At 37.3% G+C, this 17,093-nt stretch overlaps 1 protein-coding gene across 1 annotated transcript in view; it reads left to right on the top strand.

Moving 5' to 3' along the window:
- The window catches only part of LOC139697380 (neurotrimin-like), a 261,094-nt gene that overhangs the window by 127,534 nt on the left and 116,467 nt on the right, over positions 1-17,093 (top strand). The window contains exon 2 of the mRNA XM_071596058.1: positions 5,849-6,056. Coding sequence (XP_071452159.1) covers positions 5,849-6,056 — 208 coding nt within the window. The remainder of the gene's footprint in view (positions 1-5,848; positions 6,057-17,093) is intronic.

Below are 17,093 nucleotides of genomic sequence, written 5' to 3'. Positions count from 1 at the left end.
AGTCTTATTTTATCTATTATCTTTTGTGATTATTTGGAACTTGTGTGCCACCTGACACTGTCTATCAGCACATGTGTATTTTTAATAATAATAATATTGTTTCATAATAATACGTCCTAGGAGAAAAATACTATATATCAGACAAAAAATCTTGAGATTTATTTCTATTAGCTATATTATTTCGTAGCCCGGCTGTATTGAGTTGGTGTTTATGGAGATCTTCCAGAATTATACAACTTTTAACTGTTCCATAAGACTACCACAAGATTTTTAATACAGGCAAGCTAATGTCTATTCAATGAAATGAGGCACTCACTTGACACCAAAGACACTCCTAAAATAGCTCCATTTAATGTGTTACCAATCTGAGAATTGGTTTGTAGTGGCTCTTTAGGCCTCTGGTTTCAAGAAAATAATAGTAAAATATTTTAAACGTATTGTATTTTTGTAAGGCCTGTACATTTAGGAATAAACGCATATTAGAGGCAATTAGGATGTCGTTTTGGAGAAGAAGGGAAAATTTAAGTGAACAGAGAGGAAAAAGACTGAGGAGCAGAGAAAATAAGAGGTTGTTGGGAGAATTTCGAAAAAAAACCTGATTGAAGTTTACGGGAGATATTGAGAAAGGGCGAAATTTTGAGCTACGTTAAGTAAACTTTATTGAGGAAGGAAACAAATGAGCTTTTTGGATGACATGAATGTAGGTAGTAAAGTCAGGTGTCATCATAACGGATTATGACTCTGAGGATTGATTTTGCCGCAATCTCTTCATTACCTTATAGTTTCTTGCGGCGAAACTTTCTAACAATTGCTTTTCATAGTTAAATATATGACTTCCTCTGCAATCCTCCCGACTTATGTTTTTATACATGTGTCTGGAAATATGTACATATTATGGATACCTATTATAATGGTAACTATATATGTATACATATACACACACATGTACATATATATTATAAATTTCTTCGAAATGGAACGCTCTTCGGAGACGCACAAGTTGAAAAAAACACAGATATAGTTTTGAAACATAGAAACACAAAAAGAGGACACTCGCATATCTAGTTATGACGTTTCGACGGCTCAACCGTCGTCATCAGAATGGCGTTCTCGGGGAAGAGCGGAGAGGTCATGTGCGGGGGAGGGATGAGGAAAGGAGAGGTAAGGGACCAATATGAAATGAACAAGGGGGAGAAGGGCATATGTAGGCAGCTATTGAATGCATTCAGTGGGATTGGTTCAGCCCGGGGGGTTTAAATGACTGGGACACCCAGATCATCTCACGGGTTCTCACCTCTATGATACTTGCAGATTTGGGAAGGGTTTCAATCGCCGAGACGGAGAAGCAGTCATCAAAAGATTAGTTGTGGGAAGCAGTGTGAGTAGAGATGGGATAAGTTGGTAAGGTGAGAGATTTGGTGGAATACCGGTGGTTATTCATGCGGAGGGAAAGGGCGGTCGTGCATTCGCCCACGTAGAAGGCAGGGCAGAAGTTACAGGAGAGGCGATATATTGGTATGTGAGTGTCCTTTCTTTGTGTTTCTATGTTTTAAATCTACATCTGGGTGTGTATATATAATATATGTATATATATATATATATATATATATATATATATATATATATATACATACATATATATATATATTTTCACCCACACACACACAAATATATATATATATATATATATTTGCATATATATTTATATACATGCATATATGGAGGCCTACAAGTTCGGCGATTCACTTCATCATTTCACATGCCCTGCCATGCTCTTGAAAAATCTGAGCCTCCGCTACATTGTAGGGGCGTGAGATGGATGGGGAAGGAGAAGAGAGGACTTCTTCGACGTCATCAGAACAGCAAGCCCCCCGCCGAGTACCTCGGGAGTCGGTCGCTGGAGTGCGACTCAAAAGATAATGAAGACGCCTTGAGCGATAACGGGTCACGACGAGTAGTCGGAGAAGGCTGGGAGGCGGTGAGAGTAGGGTGGTGGACAAGTGAGGGATGAAAAGGTGGGATGAGGAAGGACACAGTGGTCGGACGGGTTGAGGAGGGTGGTGTAGACGAAAATAAGACGAGGCGAGGGCGGTCGGTGGTTTGGGGCCGGGAACAATGCGAGAAAAGTCCGGGGAGGTTGTTTTTTGAAGGAGTCGGAGAGTGATGGCGGGAGTGGTGGTCCAACGCGTTGTTGAAAGTCAAGGGGACGCAGGAGTGAGTGTCAAGAAAGGAGAAGGTGAGGGTGAAGTACGGGGGTCGTTGTAAATATTGGAAGGGAATTTCCTTGAGGCTATGGAAGCAGAACCCAAGGAGAACCTGGAATGATGAAAGTGAAGGGAAATAACTATTCGCGTCCAAAAAACTATTCATCTAAACGCTATTTTGGCATAATTTAGTATAAGAGATTGATTATATTGATTATCTTTCAGAATCATCGGATAAAATCCGTTTTTTTTGCAATTTTTGTAATTATTTTGCAAAAGATACTTTGTCAGCAAATAGTTCAGGAGAGTGCGTGCTCACTAATCGTGAACTTTTGCAAACAGCGAAAGCCGGAGCTAGACGCGCTCTTAAGTTGCCACGACAAACTTCTCTGCATCTGTACTCTATTCACTGCTACTATTTGTAGCTAAAAAACACCCCCTAAAGTCCACAAATTACCTCGCGAGACGCTGTAAGGGCTTGTGGCAGATAGTGTTAGGGAACCAGCAACACATTCTTGAATATGCAGAAATATTAGTTCGTGCGTACTTTTGAATACATATTAGCGCATATACGAATCGTACAAATATCTTTGAAGTTAATGCTTGTATACAATGCAATATATTTAATAATTATTAACCTTAACCAGATCATTAAATTCTAATATTCATATTAAGTTAATTTTTCGAAGCTTTTGTGTCCAATTTTTTTCTTTCGTTTCATAAGAGGGAAAGACGAGTGCTTGAATCCATCGAAAACGGTAATAATCTCACTTACTTTATCCCGGTGGTCGAATCTACCAATGTTTTTCGGTACCATAATAATTTCTTATCTGCTGCAAAAGACACTCAGGTGCCCTGCACATTTCTAAAAGTCTGAGGCTAGCATTCTGTCTTTGGGAGTCAAGGGAGACTCAACCTAAATATTCCCCCATACTCGTGACCCTTATTCTCTTTTTGTAACAATTTTTTACAAATCTAAAGGATTTATTCTGAACGTCATCTTAACCTTTGATTGATATTTTTTCCTTGGGTCGCAGATACTTGCCACCGCCGTATTCTAAATGTGGCCTAACTGTAGTGAAGCAACGCCTCTCTCTTTCTTTTACTTTTTCATTGCATTATTCTGTAACAGGTCATAAGGAAATCTAGCTTTTTTTAGGGTAAACCTCATACTCTCATAAACCTCATACTCAGTGTGTATGTTTAATGTCAGTGTAACAACTTAGTATTTTGGATACTTTGAACTGCATGGCTCGATCCAATCTATTTTGTAGTTTGTCTTGTTTATCTTTTATCTTATTCCCTAACTTCAGTGATTAACATTTTCTGATACTTCTTTAATTATAAGTCTCTTTAAACCTCTCCAATTTTTGTCTAAATGATTAGAGACTAGCAAGCCATCGGCCGGATTTCTTATTTCTCAGCAAATCACTGTTCGGTCTGCAATTAATCTAAGATTCCTACTCCTGCAGCTAACAGCAGCTTAGGTCGCAAGCATGCAAGAAGAGTCAAATGCATTTCAAGAAGATTAGGGGTCCTATAACACTTCCTTGCTGCACTCCTGAATATAATTAATGCCTCTAATGAACTCAGCACATTGAGTACTACTTGTTGTTTACGCTTAGATAAGAAGTCCCCCTTTCAGTAAAATGACGCACCTTACTCGTCAACTCCATAATATCTTAGGTTTAGTATTAATTCCTCATGACGGCTCTTGTCAAAGGTTTTCTTGAACTCTAAAATACGGCATACACATAGGTATTCCTTTACCCTGATTACAGGATGTCATAATAAAAATAACCATTCGTATTTCACATTACACTATGCTTTTCCTAACTCCGAGCTGGTTATGGCAGAGTATTTTCCTACTGCCTAGAAAGGCCACCGTTGTAATGCCATTCTTTTATTAATTCATAGAGTATTCAACCACTTACATTTTCTCTTTCTAATAATCGATTATTTTTCTCCATTCCAGTCCTCATGAGATCACCTTTATGAAACCCATAGTAAAAAAAATTTCGACGGTGCACTTTCTATTGGAGATTTCTATATGAATGAAATAGGAGTTTCGAAAACCTGAAACTATTTCCAAAGATTCATTAACTCATTGCCAAGAGAAGCCATTATGAGAAATTCATTTAATTCCTCGTCCAAAATACAATGCACTTAATCCCTCATGTTACTCTATATCGCAATACTGATACTATAAAATGTGCAGTCTGAAACTTTTGAACATAGGTTGCAATTTGGAGTCGTTCATGGAAATTGAGTTGGCATCTGTTTACATCATTTTGCCAGATGCTACTGATGGATTCTAGTCATCAAAGCGAAGTAAATAAAAATGAAAATATTTTCTTCATCTAAAATAAGTTCTCACTTGTAAATTGAGCCCGAGAAACTCATATCTCATGAACTGGACCGCAGTAATTATGGCTCGAATGTTTCGTGTACGGGGACTGAAATCATAATTCCTGATCTATAATATTATTTCGACTATTATTAAAGAGCGCATTACACTAATATCTGATTTAAATTGATTTTTCGTTTGTAACAGCCTCTCAGGTAGGATCGAACGGCCCCTGGCTCGCCCGGGTACCTCAAATGTATTAATCAATGAAGAATAAAAAGATTAGTTTTTTTAAATGATAGTTATATTACTTTTATAGTTGCCATATTTTCTATGAATTACTATTTCCCGTAAATTATGGAAATACCATACATTCATTTTTCGAAAAAATTGGCTATTTTTGCAGCTATGAAGAGCTTGCCATTGGAAAATATTCCTCTTTAAACGGTTTGATAATTCAGCCAGATTATTTAAATCATTAAATTCAATAATGGTTTAATCCATTAAAAAACATTGATACATGGGTATGGAAAACTAAAATTAAATTACCTAAACTTATTGCAAAAGAAACACTTGGTTTTTCCACATAAAATATTTATTCACGACCTAGGTTTCGACGCTCAGCGTCATCATCAGGTGAAATACAGGCCAAAATCTTTCTTTATATAGCAGAAGGAAATTCCTTCTGTTATATAAAGAAAGATTTTGGCCTGTATTTCCCCTGATGATGACGCTGAGCGTCGAAACCTAGGTCGTGAATAAATATTTTATGTGGAAAAACCAAGTGTTTCTTTTGCAATATATATCGTTTCCACAAAGTGACGCCTGAAGTTATCTCCTTTACCTAAACTTACATCTTAATCAACTTTTAATATGTGCCTTCATTTCCAGATTAATTTTGATTAGTATACGATTAACCATACCAAAATTGAGTATGTTATAAGTATAATAATATCCATACCTACTATCTCCTGCACATATTCATTTTATTTCCTTTAAAACCTCTTTTATATGACTCCTCCCTGTATTTCAACTGGTACCAGTTTTTCTTAAAGCCCTCTCTCAGAAACGTTCATTCGATTAAATTTATTTTATTTAAACTAAAAATGCAAGTGTGGAACTCTTTTAAGACCTGCGATTATTACCAGATATCAAACTTTTCCTTTGATAATGGACGCCTTTAAATTCTCATAGCGGATCATGGTCACCCCTTTTGCTCCACAAATAGAATCTATCCCCTCATTTTCAGCCGGGTGTAAAATTTATCTTCTGTCTCTCTCTCTTCTCCCTTTCTCAGGTGGCGTGGCTGAGGGTAGACACCCAGACAATCCTTACCATCCACAGCCACGTGATAACGAAGAACCACAGAATCGGGTTGACCCACAGCGACCACAGGACGTGGTATTTGCAGATAAAGGACGTGAGAGAATCGGACAGGGGATGGTATATGTGTCAGATAAACACCGACCCGATGAAGAGTCAAGTCGGCTATTTGGAGGTGGTCGGTGAGTAATCCCTCATTAGATGTCCCCTCTGCTGCTGAACAAACTGTGAAATTGCAATTTAAAACGATCGGCGCAAACAAAACCCGTTATTAAGCGGCACTGAGCAATCAATCAAATGGGAATTCGAGCCGCTGTCTCTCTCTCTCTCTCTCTCTCATTCCGGCCGTCGATCTCCAACGAGGAAATACAAATGCTATGATTCATTTCCGTTTCAAAGCCAGTTTATCCAAATCCTTCGTTGACTTCAATTTGACCTGTCACCGATTCTGTAGAAATTTCTTTTAATTTCCTGGTATTTTTATCCCCTCATTTTGCTCATTATCGTTCGATGCAATGGAGACCAAGAGGTGGATGTAAATCAGAGGGAAATAACTTATTTTGGACCTATATATTACGTTTCCTGTATTGTACCTTAATTGAGAGCAACTTCAGTGACCGTAATTAGTAATAATACACATTAATAGTTAATTACTGTGTCCGTCTACGATATTTTTTGAGAAGATTTTTTTTCTACGGCAGGTTTAATATGTATGATGACAGTTATTTTGGGATATTCATGTCATAATCACCAAACCTTTGCACCATTTTTATATTTTATCACCACTACTTGCAAACAGCCATTTAAGAAACCCTGGGAAAGCTCGTTGGATTTGATCGTCATTAAAATCTGAAAGCTGAGAGTCAAAATAATGGAACAGATTGAAACATCACCTTTCAATTTAATAATCTGAAATCCGATTATCTAAATTAAATGGCGTTTGTGTCTCAAAATAAACCCATAACTCCCATGTCAACCCTCATAATTTGTATTACAATGTGCTCCTTCTACCACTGATCTCACTCTCTCAGCCTCGTATCTTTAGTGATGTCAAAAATCATGTTGGAACCCTTGATTTATATATTATTTAGGTTTTAATAACTTCAAAATTCACAGTCTATATTTATTCTATAACTCTATAAATATTATGTTCTATAATTTTACATGCACTTGTTATAATAGGAAGCGCACGGTTTCTGAACTCAAATTTCCTCTTCCCGCAGACCGTCAGACGTTTTAATAAAATTCGGGGTCTTTAATAAATAAACCTAGTATCCGCATTGATACAATCTAAAAGAAGACTTAATTGGAGGGCATTTTAAAGTACAATCTAATGGCATTTTTATGAGGCTTCAGGGCTCTCCACAAAACATCTTAACAAACATTAAAAACATTCCAACAAAATATCCAAGCTCATTTCAAATAAAGCTAGTCGATAAGCACTCTATCAATACTATTCCATTATTAGCCTAATTTATTGTTCTGGAAAATGCATGTAGTATCAAAGAGAAAAATAACTAATTTTTCTTTTCAAACTTTTATTTCGATTAATTTTTGGCTAGCCAAGAAAACACTGTTCCAATATGTCTAAGTCTTTTATCTGGCATTCCCCTGCTGTGTCCTGAAAGGTCTAAGTACAACAAGTGTATTAGAGCTCAATCCTTTGATTAATTATTAATGTTATCAAGAGGTTATTTATCTCGACTGTAAGAGTAACCTTCGCAAACCTAGGTCGTCACGTATACCATAGGATTTAACATATGCAATACATGTAGTGTCCGTCTTCAGGATCTTTCAGGTCTCAGGTCAAAGTTATACCTGTAAAACTACGTTATTCTTATAATCTTCAACTCGTATAAAGTTCACAGCAAATTATGTTTATTTGATGACGACGCAGTGATTTACAGGGATGCATAATCATAAGGGTAAAGTGGCATTAGCCTTTGGCCTTAATGTAATCCTACGGTTGTGCGACACATGGCAATTGACATTAACTTAAAAATGTGTTTCATGATGAACTTTTCGAAAATAAATAGTTCCGTCCCGATCGCCTTCTGCCTCAAATAGAAAATGTAGACTAGGTTAAATACTTAGATGCTCCCTTAAATCCCTTATGGGTGAAATGTATACGGTAATTCTGTGTACGGCCTATAAACAATCGTTATTATGAGATAAGTATTGACAAAATGTGACAAAAATTTTAAATAATAATGGTAACTTTCATTAGTTAGGCCTCACTTAGAATTTGCTGCTAATATATAGAATCCTGATGAAGTTGATTTGATTACCGAAATAGATAAGCCTGCAGCGTAAGGGAGTTAGATTTTTTTAAACATTGTAATAATAAACTTTGCACTTCTCTAGATTATTAGAGAAATTAGACTGGGATTACTGACTGAGATAAGTTTTAATTACAAATTAAATCTCTTGTAGATATTCGAAGTACGTCTCTCCAGCTATCATGTCGAATATTTATTGTTAACCTCAGGGCCTCCTCTTCTGCGCTAGGGTAGGAGAGGTCATGGCAGTAAGACTAGAGGATTCAATTGTAAGACTGACAAATGTAATATATTATTTTCCCACGAATGATATCGAGTCATAATTACTGCCAGCGGCCGGACTAGGGGAAAAATGAATTTATATTTTTTCATTATAAGTAGCATACGTTTGTCGTCCTTATTTCATTTAAACTTTATTTTGTTGTTCTTGTTACTAGCAGCTCGTCTGGCATACCTAGAGAAGTATATCAATGTTAGGTTCTGTGTAATGGTGACTAAGAATAATGAAAAACAATTTTTGATGTTTCATGTCTTGTTTAGAATCACCCGCCGCCATGCGCCCTAGCGGCGACCTGTCGCGTACAAGGCCGAAATAGAAAAAATTCCGAAGTAAATATTCCTTTAATTATTACGTTCTAAGTTGAAACACATCCATATCTGAAGCCGTAATAAGACTTATTATGGTATTTAAAGCAATGACAGGCTAATAGGGCCTTCGATATAATTATAGATATTAATGTTTTGTTTAAAACCCGGTTGATCCTTTTAGGCTAACGCGTTAAACTACTCAATTTTATATTAAAAAGAGTATGAAAACGAGCATGGAAAATAGTATGAATAATTACTAAAGCAAGGCTCTCAGATAATCCTACGTCTGGCGCAAATAAATGCATGCATCGTGAAAAGAGGTGGACTGTAAATAAGAGGATAAGAGCAGTCTGTAAGGAGGAAATGCTCCCTTCAAAAACTGCAATAACGGATTAGGGATACAAAAGAAAAGAAGTGGAGACCTCTATATACAACCGATCCGAACAGCGCGCGGAGGAATATTGAGCACTCAGTCAAACCGTGGGGCCTAATTAGATTCACTCCCATTCTTATGGCTACGATTCCCTCCGCACAGAAGAAGCATTGAGTGAGAGGGAAGCTTCTAACCCACTTCCCTCACCCTTGGCTCCCCTTTCCCTGGTGGGGGAAGAGAAAAAAACTCCTATTTCGGGATGGAAAAAAATCACTTAACGAACAATGGCAGGGATCCCTACAAAGACCTTTTGGCATTCAATTTGTAAACAAAATCGCGTCTCAGGAGAACGAGTATGAGAACAGATAAGGGGAGGAAGTAGGAGAATAGAAAGATGAGTACGGAGTAGAGAATGGAAAGGCATTCGAGATGGAGCCGTAGGGGGTTAGGGCGGGAAGGAGACGAACATAAGGTAAGCAGGAAGCGTCTTTTGGGAATCTAAGCCGCCAGCATAGTTGAGAAACCCCTACTGGCTTCGCAAGGTTGAAGCATGAGACTGGTGAAAAGGGAGTGCGGTGTGTTTGCTTATTCTTTACTTCTTTCTCCTTTTTCGATTCAATTTATCAAGAGAAATTTTCTACGCAAGTACATAATACTGCGCAAAATGGAACTGAAAAAGAGGTACCGGTGGGTTTACTAGTCATATGTAGGAGCTTTTGATATTGGTTTAAATTTTTGGGCAGGATAAATTATTTTGTCCAATTCAAAGTTAAAAATTGGAAGTAGGAAATAAATATGTAATGCAATTTCCTCTCACCTTATATCTAGGACTTATACACCCTCTCGCTTTATATCCTCAGATCCCAATAACAAATACAGGAAAAGTGAGTCTACTCATGTCAGATTCACTTGGAAAGATGATGCGCCTATAATATACTTCTAAAAATTTCTTCGACTAATTACGTGTGTTTACGTGTATTAGTTGTGTTTCAATTTTCTTCGGCCACAAATTTTAAATCATTAGATTTTTTAATGCATATATTAAAGAGCTTTGAAATTTCTTTCTCGTATTTCTTTCGATTCCTACAAATTTCAACATTCTCAGGGCATTAATTTTATTGGAATCATATTAACTAGTCAAAAACATTTAGTTTATTCCATCAATGATGAGGAAGGCAGATAAAAAAGATGAGAATCGTTTAGGTGAAATGTGGTATTTGAATGGAATTATGAATAGAAAATATTCAAAATATTGAGGAGCGATTGGAGAGTCATTGTTAGTGTGTCCACATTTTGGCGACTTAATTTTACCGTTTGTCTATTGCTCCTTTACTAGCTTATCTTACTTATAGTAAAAGAAAGAAATGCTGATATTTTGATTGCAACGTGTAAATCGTCATGGCCATCGTCAGTGAGGGGACGTTCAGAATGAAATTTGGGAGAATAGTGCGTCCATATCGAAATTAGTCTTGTTGGATAAGTAGCATTGGAAAAACGACTTAATAGTTACGGTAAACTGTGAAATATTTAGGCAAGAGGATTATCTTTCTGTGTATCCTGGCAGAATTTATGGAAAAGTCTGAAAAATCTCAAAAGGTATGAAAAAGGTAGACGGTAGGAATCTATGCAAAAGACGTTTTTTTTGTTGGTTTGTGGTATATGTGTTTGCTTGAGTGTTGGATGAAGGGATTTTTGCATGTGTGTGTGCGCTGCTGTCGGTGTAATTTTCCATGTTGCTGTTTTGCATGTGGTATTGTTCCTTTTTACGGTAGGTGACCGAACACCCCGCGCCACACGCTCTTTCGGCGGCTTGTGGGGTATTATTTAGATGTAGATGTAGGATGGATGGAGAGATGAAAAAATTGCCAATGCTGGCGGAAAATGTTTTGGCAGCGTGTGGAGTATAAAATATAAAAATACTATCAATAAAAATTGAATCACATGAATGTCCGTTTAAGGCAGGGAAACTGTACTGAATGTAGAGATCCTTTTCCATTCTATGGTGAGTATAAAATCCAAATAAATGCAGTGGGCATGGAATATTTAATCAGTGCTTGAAGTGTAAGTGGGAGAGATAGTATGACAAATTAGTGAGTGATAACAGAATGTTTAATTCTTAAGGCTAGGAATATTCTGCGCATAATGTACAGAAGATAACGTGTGAATCATGGTACATATGAGACAGTAGTGAAATATGTATGCAATTATAGGGAAGTGCGAGAGGAATTAGTAAGAGACCGTAAATTTCTTAACTTAACGCCAGACTTTTACTTGGCTATCCTGCCGCAAAAGGGAACGGCGAGAGGAGTATGTATGTATGTAATTAGGCGTTCAGCAAGCTTAATCTGTTAGCCTACGGAATAAGTGTGATATTGGTATGGGGTTAGAATCAATCATGAAAAAACGGAAGTAATTAAGTTGTAGGAAGGCTGAGATAAACTTTCAAATTGGGGGACTTAAACTAAAATATGTTGAAGAGTTCATCTATTTTGCTTTTGAATAAGGTGGAATAAGTAATAACCAAATGAAAAGGAGAATTACGTCAGGTAAATAAGCTGGCCATCGATCAGGGAAGTTGATGATAATCATCTTAAGTAGAGATGTGAAGGGAAAACGTATGAAAGTTTTAATGCGGAGTATATTTTTGTGTGATTCGGTAATTTGGTCATTGAGGTAAGAGAATGAGGGTAGTTAGGAGATTTTTAAGACCTGACTTTGGATATGAATGCAAAAATTACATTGACCTGGATGGAAAACAAAGGAAGTTGTAAACATGATAGGGGAATGGATGAAGTTGTTACGAGAAATTCTAAGAAGGCAAGACAAGGAGAGCCTACGTGGTAATGGGAAGCAGAAGACAGTAATAGAGGGAAGATTGTGGGGAAAACGAGTAAGAGGGCGGAAAAAAGAGATACTTTGGATGGAATTAATAGAGGAGATAAAATTATACTAGCTATGAATCATTTATGTTATATATATGGAATTTGGTATTGTGTTTATGGGTATTTTGTGCTATGTTAATCAGGGTTTAGAAATACAGTAGTGCGTAGTGCACAGTTCCATTGGAAACCTGCCCTCACTAGGCATACCACCGCAATAACATAGTAGACAATTCGAAAGGCCAAACTTTGAATGGCCTTATCAGCAATCTTTATTTAGTGGAAAATTTTTGTAGTCTTCGTCTCTGTTATGATCTTTAAGAGTATCCTTGAATCATTAAAACCTCTCCCGTTTTGCCGATGATATGGTCTTAGTATTTTTTTGCTTTTGTTTAGAGCTTATTTATTCATCCAGATTACCACTTCATCGCTCGCATTATCTAAACTGCTTTTATTATTGTGAATCCTCTTAGTCATCATTTACCTCCCATGTATTTCAACACCCCTTTCATTCATACGAATCCGCCTCAGGCATCCACCCTCCCAACTCCCAATAAATGTCGATTTATACTCATCTGCTTATAATAAACTTACGGCAGATCTGTGTAGGGTGAAACCCTCTCTAATTTCCTAAATACAAGATGTTTTTCCACTCCCATTTCGCTCTTGAGTATGATTCCGATGCATATATGTCTACTTAAACCGGTTAAGAATTTCCAAAACTATTCCCTGCTGCCACCTGCTCCTATAGTATATTTTATTTAAAAAGTTGAACAGTTGAAAAATTTCTCGTGCACCAAAGTTCATTCAAACGTTTAATATATTCCCTGTGCTAAGTTGGGAGTGAAATACGTTCCAATATATACAGATTTCAATGAACTGGGGGAGATGCCGCGACAGTAATTTTAACAGTGATTCACTAATCTGCATTAAAATACATTAATTTAAAGTGTAAAAATCATTGGTCTTGAATGGGATTCAATTCAGATTTAAATTCCGATAAAAGCGAAGGATTTTTACCCAAAAAAACTCATGCATTTTTTATGCACAGATTTAATAAACCAGGAGTTTCTTTTTATTCCTCAAAAAATGGTTCTAAGTATCGTATTTCTTATATTTCTCCCGCTTAATAAAATTTACGAGATCTCTTGATCCTTTTCAAGTTAGACTAAGGCATATGCCTCCGGGGAAGACAAGACAATGAACTTATTTCGGAAGCGAATTTTACTCCTCATCATCATATTGCTTAGAGACGGTGGTGGAGGGGGGATGTCTCTCCATTGGATAATTGGATTATTTTTGGGGCTCACTCGAAAGGGTTGAAGTAACCCCTAAACAATAGAGCAGCCCACCCTCTTGAGCAGCTGGACGTCTTAAGTCTCACTCGCTCGAGACCTAAGCGATGAGCAAATGCAGTGTGCTCCGACTGCCACCCCCGCTCGTGTGCCTTTGTGTTCGGGAGACGGGGGTGTAACGATTGAGTGGGGTGGAGAAGGGGGGTGGGGCAGGCGGTCGGGGAGAGATGGCGTTTCGCGGCGACGTCACTTCAGGAGTGGGAGTCATCCCCTTCGCCACAAAAGACACTTCATGGTGGGGTGGGCCAAGTGCATGCCACGCACTCGCTGCATTCTCCGTCTCTTCTTGGAATGGAAGCAGTGCTTAATTGCCCCCCTCGCCTACCGTTACCTCTCTCCTCTTTTCCTCTCCTCCTCTCACCAAAGCTCCCAACCGCTTTCTTCCGACCTTCGGTCAACTACCTCACTTTCTCCTCTCATCATTCCCAATCCCTTCCCGTCATTAGAGCGTACTTCTCGCTTCTCTCTCCTCTCGCTACTCAAAACGCCTTAGGCAGATTCTAATTTGTTAATTTATGCATTTATTATCTCACATATTTTTAAATGAAACTTAAAAAAATATTGGCCTTAGGTCAGGTTTCAACTTTATCATAACTTTTAGTACACCTAGTTTTACAAATTTTTAAGGCCTCTTGAACCAAGGGCTCGTCGGAAGTTGCTTTTTCTAGCGAAATATGTTTTTAGCAAAATAATCAAAATTAAATTAGTAAAATTTTTAATCAATTTGGTAAGTCAATTCTATTTGCATATTTTTCAATTAAGATTACAAGCTAAGAGAATCTGAAACCACGGAGAAATGTTTTATTTCATGCAAGATACTAAAAAGTCGCCATTACATCCGATCTTCTTTATTTAAAACATGTAAGTAATGTTTCTGGTGCCATCTGGAAGAAAAAATATTTGGAAGAAAATAGCTGCCAAGTGTGGCAGTGAAAAACCGAAGGAAACGCCTGATTACTGAGACTGCACATAGAATATTCCGCGAGCTATCGGTAGTCATCTCAGATATCCTTGAAAAAAAAATTGCGTAAAATTTGCAGGAATGTTTTCCGGCTCGTGGAAATATTATCTGAGTTGCACAAAGTGTTTACGCATTCACATATACAAATACATAGATCTTCGAAGAATTTTAATCAATGAAATTCATGTCCCGTATTTATCCGGTACTACTGGTGAGGATGTTGAGAAAATTTGAGAAACAGAGTTTGGAACATGTAGATTCAAGGATTCAGTTTGCCCTGGAACGTTTCACGGCCAGGAGAACTAACAAATGAGTCCTGCTTATGATAAAATTTAGTCACTATTTCAAGTGTTTTTTGAATTTTTTTCCCGTTCAGAGTAAGCAGTTTAAAAATTATGTTGAATACTCCAGCTTGATGGTTTTGTAAAGACTAAATATAGGAGATTTATGAGGTAATAGGACCCCAAATAGAGTGCGAAGTGAAGGCATGGGAGCAATTTAAAAAACTTTGATTACAAAAGCGGACAAGGTACAGAGACGGTGAAGGTTCGATGGATCAAGCATTCGTTACCCTGTCAGGCAATTGATTAGAATCATTGATGAGCGTATTAAACATCAGTGTGATTGATATGGATTGAAAGTCAAAGTAAACAAAACAAAATGTATGATGCTTTCAAGAAAAGGAAGGGTAAGTTATATGGTCTATTAAAAGAGTGAAAACTAAAGCAGGTTGAACAGTGCGCCTGTTTATCAGCTTTAGACCAAGATGGTCAACGTATTCGAGATATAAAAATTGCGTTGGGCTGCGAGGCTTTCACAAAGTGTTGGGAGTTGATAACAGAGAGTTTGAGCAATGACGTAAAAATAGACCTGAAAACTTTGGTGTCTATGAATATTAAGCAAGTATTAATGAAAACTTTTATATGGAGCATAGTTTTGTACGATGAGAAAGAAACATGATTGGCGTAGATTAGACGCTTTTGACATTTGGGTGTGGAGAGAAACAAAAAAGGTAAAATGGACGGAAAGAGAAACTAACGGGGAAGTGCTATGCATGGTAGAAGAGGAGAGTATTTGTTTGTTGGGAAAAATCTAAAGAAGGCAAGAGAGATAGATGTATGCAATGCATTTTGACTTGCAATGTAATGCTGAAAAATTTGATAAACGTTAGAACGCCGAGCAAGGAAAAGGTTGATCATATTGAACGAAATTAAGGGAGACAGAATTTATTAGGAATAGAAGAACAATGTAATATTAGTGCCGGGTATCATTTTACGTCTTGTTAGGCTAGACTAAGACATGTAGGGGTGTTAATTGTGCCCATTAAAAACCTACCATAATCGTAGATCACAAAATACATATTTTTTTTAATCCATTGATGGATCAGATTTTGGCGAAAGCCACGCGTGTAATGCAATTTTTCAGCAGTAAAACTAGCAAAACACATCGCACTTAATATGACGACCCTAAAAGGCTGTAGATTTCGGCGTAAGCAGTATTGTGAAAAACAACTTCAGCGTTGGTGTGACTCGTGAGAATCCCCCTAAACCTGCCCCAAAAAAATCCACATCCTATTTAATTCAATTTGCACTCTTTCAGGGAGTGGGGAAATTATGGAAAGGATGTAATAATTCATATTTCTCTGAAGATGACGGTATGAATATTTAATCTGTGTTTTTTTAATTTCCTATATCTCTACATCTTGCCAACATGTAGACACGTAGCGTTTGTGATATACCCAGCAAAGTTATGTTTTGGAAGGTTCATAACAACTGGTTCTAACATACCTCACTAGGAACCCTTCGTGGCAGATGTTCTATCATATCTTGCCTCGTAATCTGATAATGTCAGCTCAAAAATCATTGATGCATTATCAAACAATTTTCAAGGCGTATTCGTTGCTATCGACGTTTCGATGAATCCTATTATCCTACATATGATTTGACACTTACTTAGCGTAACTGAATGAAAAAAAATCGAAATTTTAAAAACTCTTCTTCTAATAAAATTGGGCAAACATTCGCATACGAAATATCTTAATAGTGCTAGAAAATTGTTCCTTATGAAGGGGACGGATAAGTCACTATTATAGCTTGAATAACGGCATGGAATACCAATGACAGAGACTTTGGGAATACTGAAGAATTAGAGATCACTCGTCGTTCTAGTTCAAACTCACATAAGTCAGCACTCGCACGTCGACGTAGGTAAACTGCGTCCAAATTCAACTCATGCTCCAACGTTTGAAGGTATTGCGCGCCGAAATTTCCATTTCGCGCAAATGGAGAGACAATAACACGACGTCCCCCATCGAGGCGTGATTTGAAGTAGGAGCCCTTTGGTGCAGACGGGTGGCGCAATACCATTAGACCTACTCGGTGATCAATGGAATGTTAAGTAAACACTGTATGGCTGCCATAGGTTTCCTTAAATGGATTTATTTGCCACTAAAATCATCTTGAACTTTATCAGTCGACAGCTGGAACGCGAGTGAAAAATAATCTTGCCAGGGGAAAATGTGCATTTTCAGAAAATGATTTTTTTTATAATCCATTTACTGAGATGTGATTTAAATATCTTTACTCCGTAATTAAAAACTTTTTCCGAGGTCCCGCGTATATTTTTTAATTATTTTATGTTTTATTTTCGCGATCCAGTTTTCGATTAGCACACGCGGTGGTCTTTCTTATTACCACTTAATCATTATCGCGCTTAATCAGTCTTCAGATTTGTTTGTAGCGGCTCTCAATAATTTTCTATTGCCTGCCTATCTTTTTATTCCTA

This window comes from Hetaerina americana, unplaced genomic scaffold (assembly GCF_022747635.1).
Source record: "Hetaerina americana unplaced genomic scaffold, ioHetAmer1.1.p SCAF_74, whole genome shotgun sequence".
NCBI classification, from domain to species: Eukaryota; Metazoa; Arthropoda; class Insecta; order Odonata; family Calopterygidae; genus Hetaerina; species Hetaerina americana.
Note: the sequence above shows the minus strand (reverse complement) of the source record. Positions and strands in the feature narration are given on the sequence as shown.